The 20,903-nt window shown below is 39.9% G+C and overlaps 2 gene segments (V, D, J or C); both read left to right on the top strand.

Annotated features, from left to right (window-relative positions):
• Positions 1-1,568: 1,568 nt before the first annotated feature.
• Positions 1,569-15,157, top strand: LOC128110409 (immunoglobulin heavy variable 3-49-like). The segment is given in 3 exon segments: positions 1,569-1,614; positions 1,721-2,038; positions 14,964-15,157. Coding segments are annotated over 3 exon segments (558 nt in total).
• Positions 15,158-15,343: 186 nt separating this feature from the next.
• On the top strand, positions 15,344-15,818 carry LOC128110407 (Ig heavy chain V region VH558 A1/A4-like). The segment is given in 2 exon segments: positions 15,344-15,404; positions 15,487-15,818. Coding segments are annotated over 2 exon segments (378 nt in total).
• Positions 15,819-20,903: the final 5,085 nt, after the last annotated feature.

The raw sequence follows: 20,903 nt of genomic DNA, 5'->3' as shown, positions 1-20,903 counted from the left end.
TTTCCTGAAAATGCCACAGAAACAATAATGTCATAGTCCATAGGACCTCTTAACCCAGAACTCAGTATCTTTAATAGTTGAATTAGTTAATCAATTAAACAGTTAGTCCCAACATTCTTTTCTAATACAGGAGTTGCTATACCAATTGTCCTCATGTTGGGACAGGTCCCACAACCACCAAGTAAGTCCTCTATTCTCAGGGGGACTGCAGAGATGGGAGGACATACAGACATGGCATTACAGACCAGGTAACAGAATCCTCGCCTTCCTGTGGAAACCACAGGCAAGGAACATATACTTAGTTGAGGACATTAAAATAAAAAGAGCAGGAGTTCCAAGGATGTTAACTAACACACTACTAACAAATCCATGCACCATATACATGAATGTGAGTTTAATATGATTTTATTATTTATCAAAGAATAATCTCTGATAGTTGTAGTTGGAAGTTTTTCAGTGTCCCGCCTAGCCTGCAGTCAGGACAAATCTCTCTCACCCACACTCCCACAGTTGCTTATAAAATAATCACTCAGAGGCTTAATATTATTTATAAACTGTATGGTCTAATGGCTCAGGCTTCTGGGTAGCTAGCTCCTATTACTTAACCCATTTCTATTAATCTATAAGTTGCCACGTGGCTGTGGCTTACCAGCACTTTCACATCTTGCTCCTCCTGGTGGCAGCTGGTGTTTATTTTCTCTCTTTCCTTTCTTCTTCCTGTCTCTCTGCTTGCATTTCCTTCTTGCCTCTAAGCTGCCTTGCCATGGGCCAAATGGCTTTATTTATCAACCAATCAAAGTAACACATATTCACAGCATACAGAAAGACATCCCACAACAGATAGTATTAGTGTTTATATAATATATTTTGATTTTTCAAGAATGAAGATAAAACTTGGGCCCTTGTGCCTGTTACACTTTTTCACTATGCTGTGTCCCCAGCCCTATTTTGTTAATTAATTAATTAATTAATTAATTAATTAATTTTTAGACAGGGTTTCTCTGTGTAGTTTTGGTGCCTGTCCAGGATCTCACTTTGTAGACCAGGCTGACCTCAAACTCACAGAGATCTGCCTGGCTCTGCCTCCTGAGTGGTGGAATTAAAGGCGTGTGCCACCACAGCCAAGCTAATTTTGTTACTTTAATTTAATGTGTTCTTCATTATTCATTGATCTTTATATTAGTTCCCCTCAAATTATCAAATTGTAATTTTTACTTTATAAACTTCTATGAATTTATTGTATAATATCTGGTAAGATAAGTAGTAAATGGTGCATGTAAAAATGCACAAAAATAAATAAAGGTGGTTGAAGTTTTATTAGAAACATAATGAATAATATTTTAATGAAATTATGATCATGTTGTTACTTCATTTTCTCTCTGACATTTGCACCACTAATTGCTGCCCCAAAGGCTCACACAACAGACCATAAGATATGCAGGAATATATGCAAATACAGCCTTCCTCTGCTCATGAAAACCAACCCTGCCCTGACCCTGCAGTTCAGGCAGAGGACTCTAGCCCTGCCTTCTCATTTGGTGATCAGCACTGGAAACAGAACAACCAACATGGGTTTGGGGCTGCACTGGGTTTTCTTGGTTGTTCTTTTAAAAGGTAATTTATGGATATAAAAACGGCACTGGGTGCATGAAAAGACATGAGTAGGAGTGACAGTAGGCATGTGTGACAGTTTCTTCATCAGAATCCTTTCTGTTTGCAGGTGTCCATTGTAAGGTGCAGCTGGTTGAGTCTGGAGGAGGATTGGTGCAGCCTAAAGCAACATTGAAACTATCATGTGCAGTCTCTGGATTCACCATCAGTGACTTTACCATACACTGGATCCGCCAGGCTCCAGGGAAGGGTCTTGAATGGGTTGCCAGTATAAGAAGTAAAGGTTATAATTCTGAAACATATTATGCTGATTCGGTGAAAGACAGATTCACCATCTCCAGAGATGATTCCCAAAGCATGGTCTACCTGGAAATGAACAATCTTAAAACTGAGGACACAGGCTCCTATTACTGTGCAAGACAACACAGTGAGGAGTCTTCACTATGAGGCCAGGCAAAAACCTTCCCGCCAGGTACCCATGACCAGCAGGGGTGCTCAGCACACATAAAGCCCAGGAGCAGACATAATTGTTATTTTTCTGTGTTATCTGGGCACCCTCTCTATCTGATGCTTTTCTGGGGATCTTCTTTGAAACCATACACTGTAGAAATAGATTATGTCTCTAAAAGTTAAAAAAAGGCATCACTCAGTGATGATCTGGACTTTTTTCTTTTTTCTGGCAATAAATTTCTTTTTTTTAATTTTCAATTTTTATTTGACAGTTTTATAAATATCTGCAATTAATTTTAGTCACCTTCCATCCCACTCTTCTTTCTCTTCTTGTCCCTCTCTTGTGAAAAACCATCTTTTTCTCCACATGTCCAACTCCTAGCTCTGTGTCTCCTTTTTACTTGTGACCCATTGAATTTAAGTAGAACTTCTTGACTGACTGTGGGTGGGAGTGTTAGCAACTTATCAGTAGTTATACTACTGAAGAAAATGGCATTACATTTCCTAACAGCCATAATTTGCCAATAGTCTTTCTGAGATGGGTGAAACCTCGTGGGCTTTTCCTCTTTGTTTTTTTTTTTTCGAGACAGAGTTTCTCTGTGTAGCTTGGCGCCTTTCCTAGATCTCGCTCTGTAGACCAGGCTGGCCTCGAACTCACAAAGATCCACCTGCCTCTGCCTCCCAAGTGCTGGGATTAAAGGCGTGCGCCACCACCGCCCGGCTGGCTTTTCCTCTTTCTATGATGAAGGACAATTGCTGGGTATCTGTTAAAATAAGTTTAAAACATTAATTTATAGAAATAAAAGTAAATATATTGAAAGATAATAGAGGTTTGTAGACACATATATACAGCCATCATATACATAATGGAGGTCATTTGTGTCACCATTCATGGAACTGTATGACAATATTAATGTACAAGAGGAGAAAAGCCCTATTCCATCACTTCTTATTAGGTGGCAATCACATTGTGTTGGATATAGATGTGTGGATGGAGATAAGGGTAGAGATGGACAGTTGGTACCCACACAGATAAAGTGAGGTACTAGGTCTAGAACTCTATAGAACTTATGGCAACTATAATCTAAAGGAACTAATTACATGTTTGAAAGAACCAAAGGAAGGGAATAAAAATTGTGCTTAACAACATTATTCATTAAATATGTAAATCAAGTTACAATTCCATATTTTATAAATATGGACACATGTTGCATGACCATTACTGAAAAGATCACATTTCTCTGGAAATGTATATTCCAGGCTGGCACAGGAGTGGTCTCATGAATCTCATTAGTGCCCTAATCTGTCGTTAGGATCTCACTCTGTGGATCATCTGAACAAGGAAGTGTTACTGCACTGATTGTGGCATTTGACTCCTGTACATCCGGGTGTCAAGGCAGCAGAAAGCATTCTGGATAGACAGGATCCAGTTTCTCTGAGAGTTCTGTGTTTCTCATTGAATTTAAAACTATCCCAGAAAGATTCTATTTACAGAATTCCATGTGAGCAAAAGATGACACAGGAATCATCACTTGGGATATCCCATGGTCATCCCAGCAGGAAATGAGCACAGGATGATCGTCTCATAACATAGAGGTCAAGTGTAATAGACAATCCACATCTGGATTCAGTTGGGACCTCAGTAATGAACAGGACACAGCTGAAGCCCAGTACTAAGAATCCTGAACATTATGTAACCCAGAAGAAGAATCAACCACACTATGAAGCTAAGAATGCAGGCTCATCACTGTCTCAAACTCACTTTAGAGGAGACTGCTGAAAGAGTCTATCTGGAATCCAACTACAGAAACTATGAGGACACTCTCCAGGGGATGCTTCACCATCTTTGTGGATCCCTAAGAAACACAAGGCAGGCTTCACAACATTGGAATCTGACATTCTAAGTGTCCTTTCCTGAAATTAGCTGAACACAGGCCCCTCATGGGTAATGCTCACCCTTTCCTATTGCAGCCAGGCCATGAGGCCCCCTGCCCTGTATGATTTTGAGGTGGCTACAAAACTAAAGTGCAGAAGAAACATATTCCCATTGTGTAAAAATGGGATTACAGGCTTGTGGATTAATACCCACCAATATCTGACTTGACTCAAAGCCCACTATGTGAGATGGAGCCCATATTTGATGTTGCTTGAGTGACAAGGAACCTGGACTAGATACTCAAGGGACTTAGGGTGAAACCAAATACTGCTGTTCTACTAAAGAAATGCAGCCGTAAAATGACTTCTGATACATTCTACTACACTCATGTGCTGTGGGATATTCTGTATGGCAAATGTGTTGCTCTGATTGCTCAATAAATAAAACACTGATTGGCCATTGGCTAGGCAGGAAGTATAGGTGGGACAAGGAGGGGAATAAAGCTGGGAAGCAGAAGGCTGAGTCAGAGAGACACTGCCAGCCACCACGATGACAAACAGCATGTGAAGATGCCAGTAAGCCACGAGCCATGTGGCAAGGTATAGATTAATGGAAATGGATTAATTTAAGCTGTAAGAACAGTTAGCAAGAAGCCTGCCACAGCCATACAGTTTGTAACCAATATATGTCTCTGTGTTTACTTGGTTGGGTCTGAGCGGCTGTGAGACTGGCAGGTGAGAGAGATTTGTCCTGACTGTGGGCCAGGCAGGAAAACTCTAGCTACAAATGGCACCCAACGTGTTGGCAAGAGTTTCCACCTAAAACCTGAGTAAAAAGATTCTAAAACAGAGCTAAAAACAGCTCCTAGTTGTCTCTTTCAAGCTAGCAGCAGCCTGTGTGTTTGAGCTACTATGGCGGGTTCCTGGCGTGCATGCTCGACCTGCAGTATGGTGGGAATGAGGCCTCTCCAAGTGGCACATTAAGCTGTGTGGTGGATTTAGCCTTTGCTAGTACAAAAAAAAAAAAAGAGGTTTCTTGGCTACACGCTGCTTTGATAGAAGCATAGACCCACTATTTCTGAGAGTTGATGGCTCCCAGAGCTGGCAGAAAACGTACCACCGCCATGTTGGGAAGCTGAAGTGGGCGGAGCCAGCAGCGCCAGTGCCATTTCAAGCTTAGAAGGCTGCAGTTTAAAGCAATAGGCTCAAGCTAATATAAAAAAAATAAGCCACGTAAAGATGGCTACCACACAGAGAATCTGGATTATGTTCTCTTTGATATTTGTAACTGAAGAAAAACATTTGATTACAAAAACTGTTGAGTTATGCCAAAATGTATATTTTAAAGGTACCTTGACTTCAAAATTTGGATGTAAAGATATGTTTCTTTGGAAAGGAGGCTCTGCTTTTGTTTCCACAGAAAGCCAGAGGCTATGGATTTGTTCCAGATTAAGATACATCAGGTTTGACCAGACAAGACCACCTGAAAGGTCTCCAATGACACCATGGCCCAGATGATTCAACATCCAGAACCATTTCAAGGCAACTGGCTCAGACGATACAGCTTCACGGACTACTCCATAATCCTAAAATATTCTTTGTGTCCCCATAAGATACAGCGCCCCCCTCCAGCAGGAAGTAGTAAGAGAAGCTACGCCCAAATTCCCAAATATACCAAGCTGACTTTGGAGATGTAAAGGTTAAAACCTTCCTTTTTAAGAAAAGAAAAGGGGAAGTGCTGTGGGATGATCTGTATGTCAAATGTGTTGCTGATTGGTCAATGAATAAATCACTGATTGGTCAGTGGTCAGGCAGGAAGTATAGGCGGGACTAACAGAGAGGAGAATTGAGAGAACAGGAAGCTGAGTGAGAGGGACACTGCCAGCCACCATCAGGACAAGGAAGATGTAAAGTACCGGTAAGCTACAAGCCACGTGGCAAGGTATAGATTAATGGAAATGGATTAATTTAAGCTGTAAGAACAGTAAGAACAGTTAGCAAGAAGCCTGCCACAGCCATACAGTTTGTAACCAATATAAGTCTCTGTGTTTATTTGGTTGGGTCTGAGCGGCTGTGGGACTGGCAGGTGTCAGAGATTTGTCCTGACTGTGGGCCAGCAGGAAAACTCTAGCTACACTACCCCTCTTTATCATTTCTGTATCATATCCCCCCTTGTTTTAGAAAGAAATTGACTATGACCATTAACCATTATAATCAACCCCCTATAAATAAAAGCAGACATTTATAAACATTATTTTGGGGATTTGGGCATAGTTTGTAGACTACTTCCTGCTGATTGGTGGGTGCTGGTGATCTTAAGGGACCCTGACAAAATTTAGAATTATGATTAAGTCTTGGCTGTAGTAGACTGTGAGACTGCATCGTCTCAGCCAGGTGCCTTGAAGCTGTTCTGTATTTTGGATTATCTGGGCTATTGCTCCTTTGGAGACCTCTCAGGAGGTCTTTTTTGTGGAACCATATTAACCTGGAAAAAATCCACAGCTTCTCATCTTCTGTGGAAACAAAAGCAAAACCTCTTTTCCAAAGGAACATATCCTTAGACCCAAATTTTGAAGTCCAGATACCTTTAAAATATATATGTTGGTTTAACTTAGCATCCTTTACAATCAAATGTCCTTCTGGAGTTAGCTCATTAACATTAAAACAATTCAAAAAAATACAATAATTTACATAATCCAGACTTTCCGTGTATCTTTGTGTAGCTTAATTCTTTTATATTACTTTTACTGTCTTTTTAAATACTTTATTTTTTTAAACTATTATTTATATACTGTCTATACTCCTTTTCCTCTCTCTTCCAAGACTATGTACATTTTAAACACACTGTAAACTGTTTGGAGATTTTTTTTTTCCATCTGAATCTGTCCTATTGTGTATTTGTAATCCTTTTCAAACCAGAAGAGTTTTTAAATTGCTAAGCTGTGTGGCTAGAACCAAAGGCATGGTTTTGGTTGATGGCTCTGTCCTAGTCAATTTTTCAATACCACAGAAGTACACTTACCACAAGCTCTGGGAGCTATGCTCACCACCAACTCTGGGAAGCAGTGTGTCTGTGCCTCCACAGCATGCAGCATGCAGGCCAGAAACCTTATCTAAATCTGCCAGGCAGCATGCTGCATGGCTTGGAGAAACCTCTGTGTACCATGGCAGGAATTTGCCATGCTGTGCTCAAGCTCAAATGCCATAGAATCTCTGTATCTCATCATCTTTATACTGTAGCTAGAGTTTTCTGGTTCTGCCTGGCCCACTGTCAGGACAAATCTTTCTCACCCACCAGTCCCGCAGCCGCTCAGACCCAACCAAGTAAACACACAGAGACTTATATTTCTTAAAAACTGTATGGCCATGGCAGGCTTCTTGCTATCTAGTTCTTATATCTTAAATCAACCCATTTCTATTAATCTATAAGTTGCCACATGGCTCATGGCTTACTGGTATCTTAACATCTGCTTCTCATCAGAGCATCTTTCTGCCTCAGCCTTCAAATTCCCAGAATTCTCTTTTCTGCTTGTCCTGCCTATACTTCCTGCCTGGCTACTGGCCAATCAGCATTTTATTTATACAGAGCGATATCCACAGCATTGTACCATGGCCTGCATGAGAGACAAGAACTAGAGAGCTGCTCTTAGCTAAATTTTTGAAGATTTATTAACCTCTCAGGTTGTATATGGAAATTCTTGCCAAAAGTCTGGGCATCATATGTAGTTGGAAGTTTTCCTGTGTCCAGCAGCCACTCAGTCCCAAGTGAACACACAGAGGCTTATATTGATTACAAACTATTTGGTCTATGGCTCAGGCTTCTTATTGGCTAGCTTGTACATTTTAAATGAAAGCATTTCTATAAGTCAATGCATCACCACGTGTCTCATGGCTTTGCCTGTGTTGTACTACATCTTGCTTTCCTGGGCAGCTCTCAGCATCTTCTTCAACCCCACCTTTCCTCCACCTGTATCTCCCTTGGATTTCCTGCCTGGCTGTCTCCTGTCTTACCATAGGCCCAAACTGCTTCTTTATTAACCAATGGTGGGAACACATATTCACAGTGTAGAGAAGGACCATCCCATAGCACATGGTTGTCACGATTCTTCAATAAGGGGAAAATCTATAGGCTGAGGTTGTATTGTAAATGCTCAGCTTTCTTTAGGAAGAATCAACAGCAGGAGCTTGTTTCAGCAATGCCAGGAAGAAATATCATGGAAACAAAAGCATCTACAATGTACGACATGTATCATTCATGTGAGCTTGCCTTCAACCATCCCTCTTTGTAGCAAGCCTTGAATACAGAATGTAGTTAAATCACTTACATAAAGAAATGCAAAATTAATACCACAAACCAATTTAAGCTTTTCAATCATGGACAAACTTGTATGGGAGTGAAATGCACTAGATTCATTATCATATTGCTTACATCCAAACAAATGCATCCACACCCTGATATGCAGCTTATTTTTAGGGGTTAACATGTGTGCTTACATATCACATGTATTCATGTGCAGGGACACACATGAGTCATATATATTTTTTTGGCTTCATTAACTCCTTGGAACTGGTAGTCAGTTATTCAGTTTCACAGCTGCCATTCACTAAGTTTATGGCAAATACATCCAAGTCTCTGAACATCATTAGCCATGATCTTACATGAATAAGAGGATATTTAGCTTGGTGAAGCTAGATCCAATGAGAAGGGAGAGATACCTGAGGGAACAGACTGCATTTTCCACCCAGAAAGATCCATGAAGGAGGGATGAGCAATCCCTTTTAAGTCTTTATACAAATCTACAACCCATCCCTGATACAAATGTTGAATTAGCAGATTGAATCACAGTCTAAATTTTTCTAAAATCTGGCTGCTTCTCAAATGTGAAAATATTTTCTGTATGTAGGAACAGAACTGGGAGTACAACATTTGTTCCTCTTGCTGGTGTAGTGAATTTTCTGTCCTACATAAAGCTGCAGGAATGGGGGAATTGCATTGTTGAGCAATTATAAATTCAGTCCATCACTTGTGCTGTCTCTGGTAACTCACTTCAGCATCAGTGGTCACTGTTAAAGCAAGATCTAAGAGCACCTCAAGAAAGGACTGTGGTTCTTGGAGACAACCTTGGAGGCACAGCTCATCATCCATCCTTGAAATATCTACTCAATACCACCAGGCACATTCCAAAGAACAGATACAAGGGTCACAGTGAGCAGCCTGTGTGTGAGAACCTATGTGAGCCAATAACCATAACCAGCAGGGGGCCCTGTGGATTCACCAATTCTCTAAGAAGTAAAGGGTAGCTGAAGCAGGTAATGATGTGCACTGAGAAAATTTCAACAGCCTCTGTGGATTTCATTGCCAGTATCATTAAATTTAGAGACCATGGTCTAGTTGACATGTGAGATCTCCAGGCCACAACACTGGAGAGGTTATTTATTAAATAAAACCCATAGTGAGGTCACCAATGCAGAATGGATTTCTGCTGCTGCTGGATAGGATAGTAGTTCATGAAAGACGTATCAGTAAAGTTTAAGGATATCTGAGCATCAGAACCCTGAGCAATATTTTAGGAAATAGTGTCTGTCCAGGAGAGCCCAGCTGATGTAAGAGGTGTGCATATTCCTGCTGATCACTCGTATGAAATGGACAGCAGCCTGAAGCAGTGAATGTGTTTTCCCAGACTTGAACTTCACCATCCACCTGGCTAACACAGAAAAACTATACTTGTTGTGTCTCAAAAAAAGAGCAGGTCTGGCTCTAAGAAATACCATTCCTCATGGTTACATGCATTAGAGTTTGTCTGTGAATACAGGGATATTCACAAAAGGAACAGTAAAACACTGGTGCTCTTTGGCCACAGTCCTTGAGCACACAGGTTCTCACTGCAGACTGAAGTCAGATCATCCTCTACCTGCTGGCAGCAGCTATACGTAAATGCATAAATGGGAGCAAGGCTGATGGGGAGCCAGAGACTGAAGTGATCATGACATCCTTTCTACATGTGATGTCCATTCCAAGGTTCAGCTGCAGCAGTCTGTAGTTGGACTGAGAAGTCCTGGAGATTCAGTAAATTTTTCCTGCAAAGATTTTGACTCAGATAGCTACCCATTTCCTATATGAATTGGGAAAGGCAGAATCTAGACCTGAGCTTGAAAAGATTGGATGGATACTCCCAAGCATTAGTCCAACAAACAACAGACAGAAGTTTCGGGACAGAGCCACATTAGATGCAGACACAATATCTAACACAGTCTACATGGAGCTCAACAGCCTGACATCTGAGGACTCTGACATATAATACTGTGGAAAGATCAGTGTCACAGCACACATCTGAGGTGTGTCAGAATCCCTGAAGGAGCAGGAAGCTGCTTTGGGTTTGAGAGGACAGGGAAGAATAACCTGAAGGCTTTCTCAAATTTGTGGTTAAGTACCGATGAAAGGAACAACAGACTAAGGATTAGTTCTATTACATGAAGAATTTCCTAGTCACACTGCATGCAAGATTCAGAGAACAGGAGTTTTATATTAGTGAACTTGATCCATTCATTCTCATGTTGATATCAATGTGAGCATGTGTCCACCATAATTGAGTCAATACTTTGGAGCAGAAATGTTTATTCACATTTCACATCAATGTCTAATTCGTAGATGACCAATGTTAATGTTGAATATTTATTAACAAGTTTTATTCATCACACCAGTTTATGTTTATGAACTTTTAGGTATAGGCTCTGAGATTAAGCAGTGATCACTGATTCACATTCATAGTCTTCCCCAATCTCAATACCCTGCCTTGTAATCACAGCCTGTTACAGAACAGCGAACATGGTGACATGAGACATTCTCCTCCAGTCTTTGGGATACATGGGTTTCACAGTCATCCTCAGTGCCTTGCTGAAGGCTGTTTAGTAGTTAGTGTTGCTGATTTATGACATTTTCCCAGAGGAATGGGCTTCAGAGGTTGTCTGTAACTTCCTTCAGAGGTAAGTTACAGAGTGGACATTCCAGAGATGTCTAGAAACATCTTCTAAACTGAATCTTTCTGTGTCTTAGATATCTGGCCACTGAGGAAACTGTGCATCAACCTGTGAGACAATCAGAATGAAGAGATGAGAACCTGTTTTCAGACACAGTCTTCCCTGTGGAAGGCCTCAGGAATTGTGCAAGTGGTGCTCAGGTCCTTAAGTGGTGTTTAGAAGAGTAAAATACAGCACAGTTACAGTAGGGAGGTCTAAGGGTTTATGATCAATGCAATCAGGGATCAGCCAGAGAAGTGTAAACAGTCCACAGAGTAAAGAGAGAATCATAAAAAGCTAGAAATCAATATGTGATGTATTTAAGGAGAACTGCTCACTTTCACATTTGTTGCAACAGATCTGCACATACTATAATCCCAATATTACTTTACCTCAGGAGAATAAGCCAATAGTATCTATTTATATTATCACAGGGCCCAGAATTTTGTGAATGGATTACATTGTAGGAGGAGAAAGTGTCCATACTATTTAGTAGGCATGCATTCCTGTCCATTGTAACCAATAATAGCCATCAACATTTTATGTACTAAAGTTAAATGTAGCTTTATAGACATTACTTAGCCCAACAGAGATTCTAAAACTCCAAGAAAAAAACATCCAATACCTTAATTGTAGGGATAAGTATTCTTCTTTCATGAGAAGAGGATGTTACCCTGAGGACTGACAGTCCCCAAGATATATTAATTCTAACCAGTGCTAGAAGAGGAGATATGCAAAAGACTGGTCCTAGATTCTTTTTTATGCTTCAACATTAGGTGCATCTGACCCATGAGCTAAAATTAAAGCAAAATATACATGAATAGCATGAATTTATGTAGTGTGCATTTTTTGTGTAAATATTGTAGCTATAGTTCAGACATTTAAACACATATGTACATGTAACCCTGCATAGTGATATTGGATTCCCCCATTCCTGAGAGCATATTTCAAATCCATGAAAGTGTTCAGCTTCTGAATAGCTTAACTAACACATGCCCTGTCCAAAAATAAGAGGACTGTGGACTTGGAAAGATATACATGGAGAGATAAAATCTTGTAAGTATACATAGCCTCCACCCAAGAGGATTCTTGTCAAGGAGATCTCCTCTCTACCCTCATTCCTTTAAATGCATGAAATGCAGTGTGGGAAACAGATTGATTCACAGCATATATTTGCTTCATTTCTACTTCCTTCTTAATGTGAGTATATTTTCTCATGTTATAATTGTTAACTTTTCTGTGAGTACCACAGTGGGTTATCCCCTTTCTGTTGACCCCTTTATTTGCATGTCTCAAGAATTCATACATGGATACACTGAGGGCTGCATCTGAGTTTATGACTCATTGTGGTTCTCTGACATCAGGTGCTCTGTTCCAGGTATAGTCTGAAGAATGTAGTCTCCTGTTGTTCTTTACTGTTGTGGCCTTACTACAAGTGGGAACTGCTAGAGTTGGATCCAACTGTCACCAGGGAGGAGACTGGTATTGAGAGGGGCATTGATGATAGTATGGAAATATCTTAAAATAAATCTCTGATATATCCAGTCAGCATCTCCAGATTGACAGCAACCATTTCTCTCTGAAGCTAAGCTTTTTGAACACTGAAGCTGTGGGGATGTGTTACTGCTCAAGAAAGACAGTGCTATACAAGTTTACACTCCCCCCAACAATGGAGGAGTGTTCCACTTGCTCCACATCCTCTCCAACGTAAGTTATCATCAGTGTTTTTGATCTTAGCCATTCTGACAGGTGTAAGGTGGAATCTCAGAGTCGTTTTAGTTTGCATTTCCCTGATGAATAAGGATGTTGAAAAATTCCTTAAATGTCTTTTGGCCATTTGAGATTCTTCTGTTGAGAATTCTCTATTTAGATACATAACCCATTTTTTTAATTGGATTGTTTGGTATTTTGCTTTCTATTTTCTTGAGTTCTTTATATATTTTGGAGATGAGCCCTCTGTCAGATGTGGGGTTAGTGAAGATCTTTTCCCATTCTGTAGGCTTTCATTTTGTCTTATTTAATGTGGCCTTTGCCTTATAGAAGCTTCTCATTTTCAGGAGGTCTCATTTATTAATTGTTGCTCTCAGTGTCTTTGCTACTCATGTTATATTTAGGAAGTGGTTTCCTGTGCCAATGCTTTCTAGGCTACTTCCTACTTTCTCTTCTATCAGGTTCAGTGTAGCAGGATTTATGTTGAGGTCTTTGATCCACTAGGATTTGAGTTTTGCACGTAGTGATAGATATGGATCTATTTGCAATCTTCTATGTGCTGACATTCAGTTATGCCAGCACCATTTGTTGAAGATGCTTTCTTTTTTCCATTGTACAGTAGTGGCTTCTTTGTAAAATATCAGGTGTTTCCAGGTGTGTGGATTATTGTTAGGATCTTCAATTTGATTCCTTTAGTCCACATGATGGTTTTTATGCCAATACCAAGCTGTTTTTTATTACTATAGCTCTATAGTAGAGCTTGAAGTCAGGGATGGTGATGCCTTCAGACGTTCTTTTATTATACAAGATTGTTTTAGAAATCCTAAGTTTTCTGTTTTTCCATGTGAAGTTGAGTATTGTTCTTTTGAGGTTTGTGAAGAATTGTGCTTGGATTTTGATGGGGATTGCATTGAATCTGTAGATTGCTTTTGGTAAGATTGCCATTTTTATTATGTTGGTTCTACCTATCCATGATCATGGGAGATCTTTCCATTATCTGATATCTTCTTCAATTTCTTTCTTCAAGGACTTAAATTTCTTATCATGCAAGTCTTTCACTTGTTAGAGTTACCCCGAAGTATTTTATATTATTTATAATATTTATATTATTTATATTATTTGTGGCTATTTGTAAAGGGTGATGTGTCTCTGATTTCTTTCTCAGGATAATCATACTACAACCCACAGCTCCAAAGAAGCTCGGAAACAAGTAGGACCCTAAAAGGGATACAATGAGGGGAGATCTCTTCTTGCTTCGTAAAAGGAATTTAAAAAATAATTTAAAAAGATACTGCAACTTCAGTGTAAGCCATGATAAACCAACCTACAGCAAGCTTATGACCAACAGGTGGCACAGTGGAGCCAAGAATCCCCAGTAGAGATGAGGCTGGTGTTGTGGGGACTCCCAGATCTTTCCTATGTCCTTTCCTGCCCTGTTCTCACCACTAAAGATAGTATAACAATTTTTAAAACTATAACATGGATGGAGAGAAACTCCTAGGACCCACACCAAGGTGAGGATCTATTGACATTTATGATGGATAAGGAAAATATCTATGTGTATATAGATAGCACTTATTGGACTCACTGTGTTATGAGTTAATGAAACAAAAGAGGTCAGGAAGTTGGGAGAGAGATCTATGGTCCCAAGAGTAACATGTGGACCATAGTGGGTGTAGATATAATTATAATATATTTTATACATGGGTTAAAATTTCAAAGAATACAAATTATTAAATATAAAAATAACAATTTTACATATGTATAGAATTTTCATACACATGTATTTTATATACTGCATATATTTCCCCATAATATCTCCCCTTCATTTTCTTTCCCCTCCTACTTTACCTTTATTCTACTAGACAATTTCACTTATAATTCATCATGTATTTGTATTCCTAGTGGTATGTAACTATGAAATATCTAAGAACTACTAATGAGAGTCTCATTTAATGACTGTGTTCCTGAGATGCTCTTAATGAATACATTTATCTCTAGCTGCATCCCTTTTTCTATAACTGATGTAGTTTCCATATTCCTTGCAGATGGAAGACTTTGGTTGTGTTGTTTACATAAACATGTCTTCTTGATGAAATCCTCTGTTGACAGACACATAGTTTATTTCCATAATTTAGTTATTGTGATGTTGCTGCTATATTAATTGTTGTGCAAATATTTGTGAAATATGTTTACTTTTGGACATTTGGATGAGGTTTTTGGTATATAATCTGTTGGAATGGCAAATATTAATTACATATATCTCTGAAAGGAGGCTGTAAATTCTCATAACTTCACAGGTTTTAAATTTCCCATCACTATCATCATCGTCATCATCACAATCACTAACCTGAAAGCCTGTTCAGACAGTGAAGCAACTTTCTCAGGTCTGAAATCTGTTGAGAACTTTTGTCCTGATGTTACATCCTCAGCATCTGCACAGGGATCACAGAAGGAGGATGCTGCACATTTCCTCAGAGAGGATTATGACTAGGCCCTCAGCATCCTGCTCCCTGACCCAGCTGTTCTCTACCTCTTTCTTCTCCAGCAGGACTAGGTCCTGATCTAAGAAGTACCCTGGTCATGAATATGCAAATTACTTGAGTCTGTGATAGTAAATACAAGGAAGTCCACACCACAGAACAACATATGATTAGTGTCCTCTCCATAGTTACAGAAGACAAAGGTCCTCACCATGGGATGGAGCTGGATTATTCTCTTCTTCATGTCAATAACTATAGGTAAGGGGCTTCCAGTTCCAAACCTGAAGAAGGAACAGGGACTGAGGTGACACTGACATCCACTCTGCCTTTCTCTCCACAGGTGTCCACTCCCAGGTTCAGCTGCAACAGTCTGGTCCTGAGCTGGTGAAACCTGGGTCCTCAGTGACGTTGTCCTGCAAGGCTTCTGGCTACACTTTCACTAGCTATACTATGCACTGGGTGAAGCAGGGGCCTGGACAGAGTCTGGAGTGGATTGGATGGATTTATCCTGGAGATGGTGATACTAAGTACAATCAGAAGTTCCAAGGCAAGGCCAAACTGACTGCAGACAAATCCTCCAGCACATCCTACATGGATCTCAGCAGCCTGACCTCTGAGGACTCTGCGGTCTATTACTGTGCAAGAAACACAGTGTTGCAACCCACATCCTGAGTGTGTCAGAAACCCTGGGGGAGCAGGAAGCTGCCCTGGGACTGAGATGACAGAGAAGATTAGCCTGGAGACTTGCTCAGAAATAATCATTCTAAGTGTCCCTTTGTCTGTCATTTCACAGTCTTATAGGGTCCTTGTCATCTTTTGACAAGGACTGATGGGAATAAAGTTATGTTGATTCAAGATGCCCTTATAGTTCTTTAGACCTTGACCAGTTGTTTACCAGTGACCACCTCCATTGACATGATTCTTTTTTAAGAAACTAAAATAGAACAAACTGTAGCAATTCATTATGATATAAATATCTCTTAAGTCTAAGGAACTGGGACTGTTGTAGGAGTAGCTAGGAATTAGCTATAATATGAATAAGGCCTGTAAAAGACAAATCAACAGCATGTGCACAAACAAAGCCCCCTTAACAGTCCAATTTTGTTTCACTAAAACAAGCACAGGCAGCTTGTTGGAAGGGTCCCTATAGATTTTGCAGTAGGTGATTTAACCTCTCTTATGAAATGTAATTTAATGTCTTTAGTTATTGACACATCTGATCATGAATTACATTTGACAGTCGTAATCAAATCTCTTATTGTTTTAGGATTAGGGATGGAGCTGACTGTCATGTTGTGTGGTCCCCAGGGTGTGGAGTCTGCTACTTTGGCAACAAGCGGGGCTCCTGCTCAGATAGCACTGGGGAAAGAGCAGTGGATTCCAAGCTGGGAATGTAGAGACCTGATCCTATCATTAGCAACCCTGGGTGCTCATTCCCCTGTTTCCTGAAATTGGATTCTCTTTGTCACCACTTCTAGATTGACATAGACTGGACCAGTGGAAATGCATTTTACATTGTTCAGGTGTTTTAGATGGAGGTTTACTATTCTGAGGATGATTAGCAAGTTTTTGTCTATATTATTTCTGTAAATGGCCTGTTCTCTCCATATGTGAAGCACATATGAGGCCATAAGAACACTGTGGTGATATTTTATTTGTGTATTAATAAATAAATTCTTAGAGATATCAGGGAAACATGAAAAGCCACGAGCTAACCTCAGTTGGCCAGGTGAGGTTAGCTGTGGCTTGTTCTGTCTCTCTGATCTTCCAGTGTTCACCCCGATAACTGACCTCAGGTTTGATTTTATAAATAAGACTCTTTAAGATTCCTATTACATCTGGCACCCATTGTTTGTGGTACAAATTCACGAAAAAGTCTCTTGCCTGTGGCGTTGTGGGCCCCAGCTCAGACCCGAGCTACACTCGACCGGTTGTGGTGGTGCCCGTCGGTAGGATTTATTGAAGAAGGCAGGGGCAGGAGGATCCCGAGTTTGAGGCCAACCTAGGAGAAGCTTCTGCCAGGGCCGAGACACAAACAGTGGCAGTGGGACCTTGGAGGCAGCGGCTGCTGTTCTGAGTTGCTGGCTGCTTCTCATCATGTTGGTGACTATGGTGATGCTGCTACCTGGGATGAAAGGTTTACTACTGCTTGTTCAGAGAAGAATTGCCAGGACCATTGTGTTACGAGAAAGCATCAGCAAAGGTCAGTTTGGAAAAGTTTGGCCAGACAAATGGTGGGGAGAAATTGCTGTGAAGATTTTCTATTCTAGGGAAGAACATTCGTGGTTCCAAGAGACAGATATTTATCAGACTGTGATTACTCCAAACCACAGAGGTGGCAAAAAAAAAAGTCTGCAGGGAACCATGACCACGCCTAACAGTGACTTTGAAATCTTCAAAAGGATAATGGGACCCCACAACGATGATTCCACATGGACTATAGTAAAGACATTAATCTGATTAACACCACAAAAGATCGACTTTGGACTACAAACTACTCAGGACAATTTTGAGATGGCTAGCTGAGATGATCCAGCCTGACAGACTACTTGAACTAGAATTTGAAACAAGACCTGCACTTTCGCAATACACAGAGACTGAACAAATGATACAGGACTTGACAATTAACCCAAAAATTTTCTTTCCAAGATTCCCTAAAGATATCTTCACCCCTAGAAAGCAAAAAGAAAAAGAGAATATAGATATGAGATAGATCATCGAATCTACTCTGAGAAAAAAAGATGAAGAAATAATAGGATAAATAGGTAGATCATGAATCAACTCTAAAAAGAAATAGGGGAAGATATACAAATGACAAGGTAGACTACTGAATCTACTATGAAAAGAAAAATAATTTTAAAAAGGAACTACTTGTCTTACATAGGATAAGTAATGAAAATTTTTTGTCTGAGTTTATAAAATGTTACTGGACTGGACATTGTTAATATATATAATGGAGTTTATTGTCTGAACCTGTCAAATGTTAATGCACTAGACATCATTAATGTAATCTTGACTGTGTATATTGTATATACTTAATGGATATAATTTTTCTTGTATTAGTTATAAGCTTTTTTAATTTTAGACAAAAAGGGGAAATGTGGTGGTATTGTGTTCCCTGAAATATTGTGCACCCTAATAAACTTAACTGGGGTCAGAGACAGAACAGCCATAATATTAAACATAGAGGATAGGCAGTGGCAGCACATGCCTTTAATCCTAGCATTCTAGAGGCAGAAATCCATGTGTTCAAGGATACAGCCAAGCATGGTGACTCATGCCTTTAATCCCAGAAATCGAGCCTTTAATCCCAAGGAGTGATGGTAGAAAGCAAAAAGGTATATAAGGCGTGAGGACCAGAAACTGCAGGCATTTGACTGGTTAAGCTTTCAGGCTTCTAGCAGCAGTTCAGCTGAAAGCCATTGGGATGAGGACACAGAAGCTTCCAGTCTGAGGAAACAATACCAGCTGAGAAGTTGGCCAGGTGAGGTTAGCTGTGGCTTGTTCTGTCTCTCTCATCTTCCAGTGTTCACCCCAATAACTGGCCTCAGGTTTGATTTTATTAATAAGGTTCTTTAAGATTCCTGCTACAAACCTCACCTCACCAACTCTGCAGCTTTCAAGGAGAGAGACTTCCTATCTACCTAGGCTTATTTGCCTTGCTTTTCTGCCCTCTCATTGGCTCTTAGACCAGTTACCTCACTTGCTCTTCCTGCAAGTCTCTGTCAGTGTCTGTCTGTCAATATAAATATCTAGGTCTCTATGGTTGGTACTGGGATTAAAGGCATGTGCCAACACGCATGGCTCTGTTCCCTAGTGTCACCTTGAACACACAGAAATCCTACCTTCTAAGGGATTAAGGGAATGTTCTGCAAATTTGTTGTTTTAGTAAAAAATGATGAACTGCATAATTTGTTCAAAACCTTAGAAGGTTACAAGGACTTGCAGAGTCCAAGAGAATTGTCACCTGAAGCTGAGAAGGAATTGGCTTTGGTGGAAAAGAAAGTATAGGAAGGATGTGTGGATCATGTGGATACAAAGCTTGATTGCATTTTGTTTATTTTACCCTCTGAGTGTTCTCCTACAGAAATTTTTTTTTTTTTTGGTATTTTTCGAGACAGAGTTTCTCTGTGTAGTTTTGCGACTTTCCTGGAACTCACTTTGTAGACCAGGCTGGCCTCGAACTCACAGAGATTCACCTGCCTCTGCCTCCCGAGTGCTGAGATTAAAGGCGTGCACCAACACCGCCCAGCCTCCTACAGAAATTTTAATGCAGAAGGAAGATATTATATTGGAATGGATATTTCTACCAAATAAACAGAGTAAAAGTTAAAAAATTATGTGGAAGAAATCTCTGACATGATTTTAAAAGGAAAATTGAAACTTCATCAATTAGCAAAAATAGACCCAGCAGAAACTGTAGTACCTTTACAGATGAAATTGACACATTATGGGCAGAAAGTGAACCTTGGCAAAGAGCTTGCAGTAATTTTTTGGGAGCGATTAACAGCAAATATACCAAAAGTGATAGAATTGAACTTATAAAGAGAGCTGACTGGATACTGCCCCATATTGTTTGGGAAACACCCATATCTGGAGCCCGTACATTTTATACAGATGCAAACAAACAAGGAAAGGCAGGTTATAAGTCAGAAAAGTAAAGTGGTTCGAAGTCCTTATAATTTGGTTCAAAAATTGGAATTGTATACTATTCTGTTGATATTAATGGATTTTTCTGAACCTCTCAACAGGGTTACTGACTCTCAGTATGATGAAAAAGTAGTCTTGCATATTGAGACTGCAGATTTTATCTTTGATGCATCAATTAAATTTGTTATTTGTTCAGTTACAAGACATATTCAGGAATAGGAAGCATCCTTTATATATAACTCATATCTGATCCCATATGAGTCTGTCAGGCCCTCTAGCACAAGGTAATGATGAGATCAATAAACTATTGATAGGAAATGTGATGGAGGCCTCAGAATTTCATAAAATAACATTTTGTCAATAGTAAAGGTTTAAAAAATTTTAATAAGAAGACAAAAGAAGCAAGGTAAGCTGGGCAGTGGTGGCACACGCCCTTAATCCCAGCACTCGGGAGGTAGAGGCAGGTGGATCTCTGTGAGTTCAAGGCCAGCCTGGTCTACAAAACGAGTTCCAGGAAAGGCGCAAAGCTACACAGAGAAACCCTGTCTCGAAAAACCAAAAAAAAAAAAAAAAAAAAAAAAAAAGAAGCAAGGTAGAAGCAGCTTTTTTACTATCTGCCTGATGATCTGTAGCTTGTTGATGATGATGGACAAAGTCATAAAGGGCTCTGTAGATTTCTGTATCGTGGGAAATATGCCTGTGGGAGTATTAACACCATGAGCTTTATTCCAAGCCATTATAGCAGTGTGGCTGCTTTGGCTGTTAGCAGCCTGAGGGCTGGCAAGCAGCTGGGCCACTGTTTGGAAGTTTCCTTTTCTGATAATTTGAGGATAAGTCATGTTTATAATGGTCCCTGCCTTTGGTTATGAGCAGCAGTGGACAGGCATTTGTCCATCCATTACTGAAGACACAGAATCAACTGAGGGCTGGTGAGAATTGTTTTCGTATGGACCTGTCAGGCTAAAGGCATTATTTCATACATATTTGTGAAAACATATACTATTCCTGTAGGGAAATGACTCTCAACCCCATTTTCTGTAACATTATTTTTGAAATCTTCCTATATGGAGAATGAAGGATTGGTTCATGGGCAGGATTCTTCATACT

The sequence above is a fragment of the Peromyscus californicus genome, unplaced genomic scaffold (assembly GCF_007827085.1).
Source record: "Peromyscus californicus insignis strain IS unplaced genomic scaffold, ASM782708v3 Scaffold_15__1_contigs__length_86483966, whole genome shotgun sequence".
Classification (NCBI taxonomy): Eukaryota; Metazoa; Chordata; class Mammalia; order Rodentia; family Cricetidae; genus Peromyscus; species Peromyscus californicus.
This window is presented reverse-complemented; position numbering and strand designations above follow the sequence as displayed.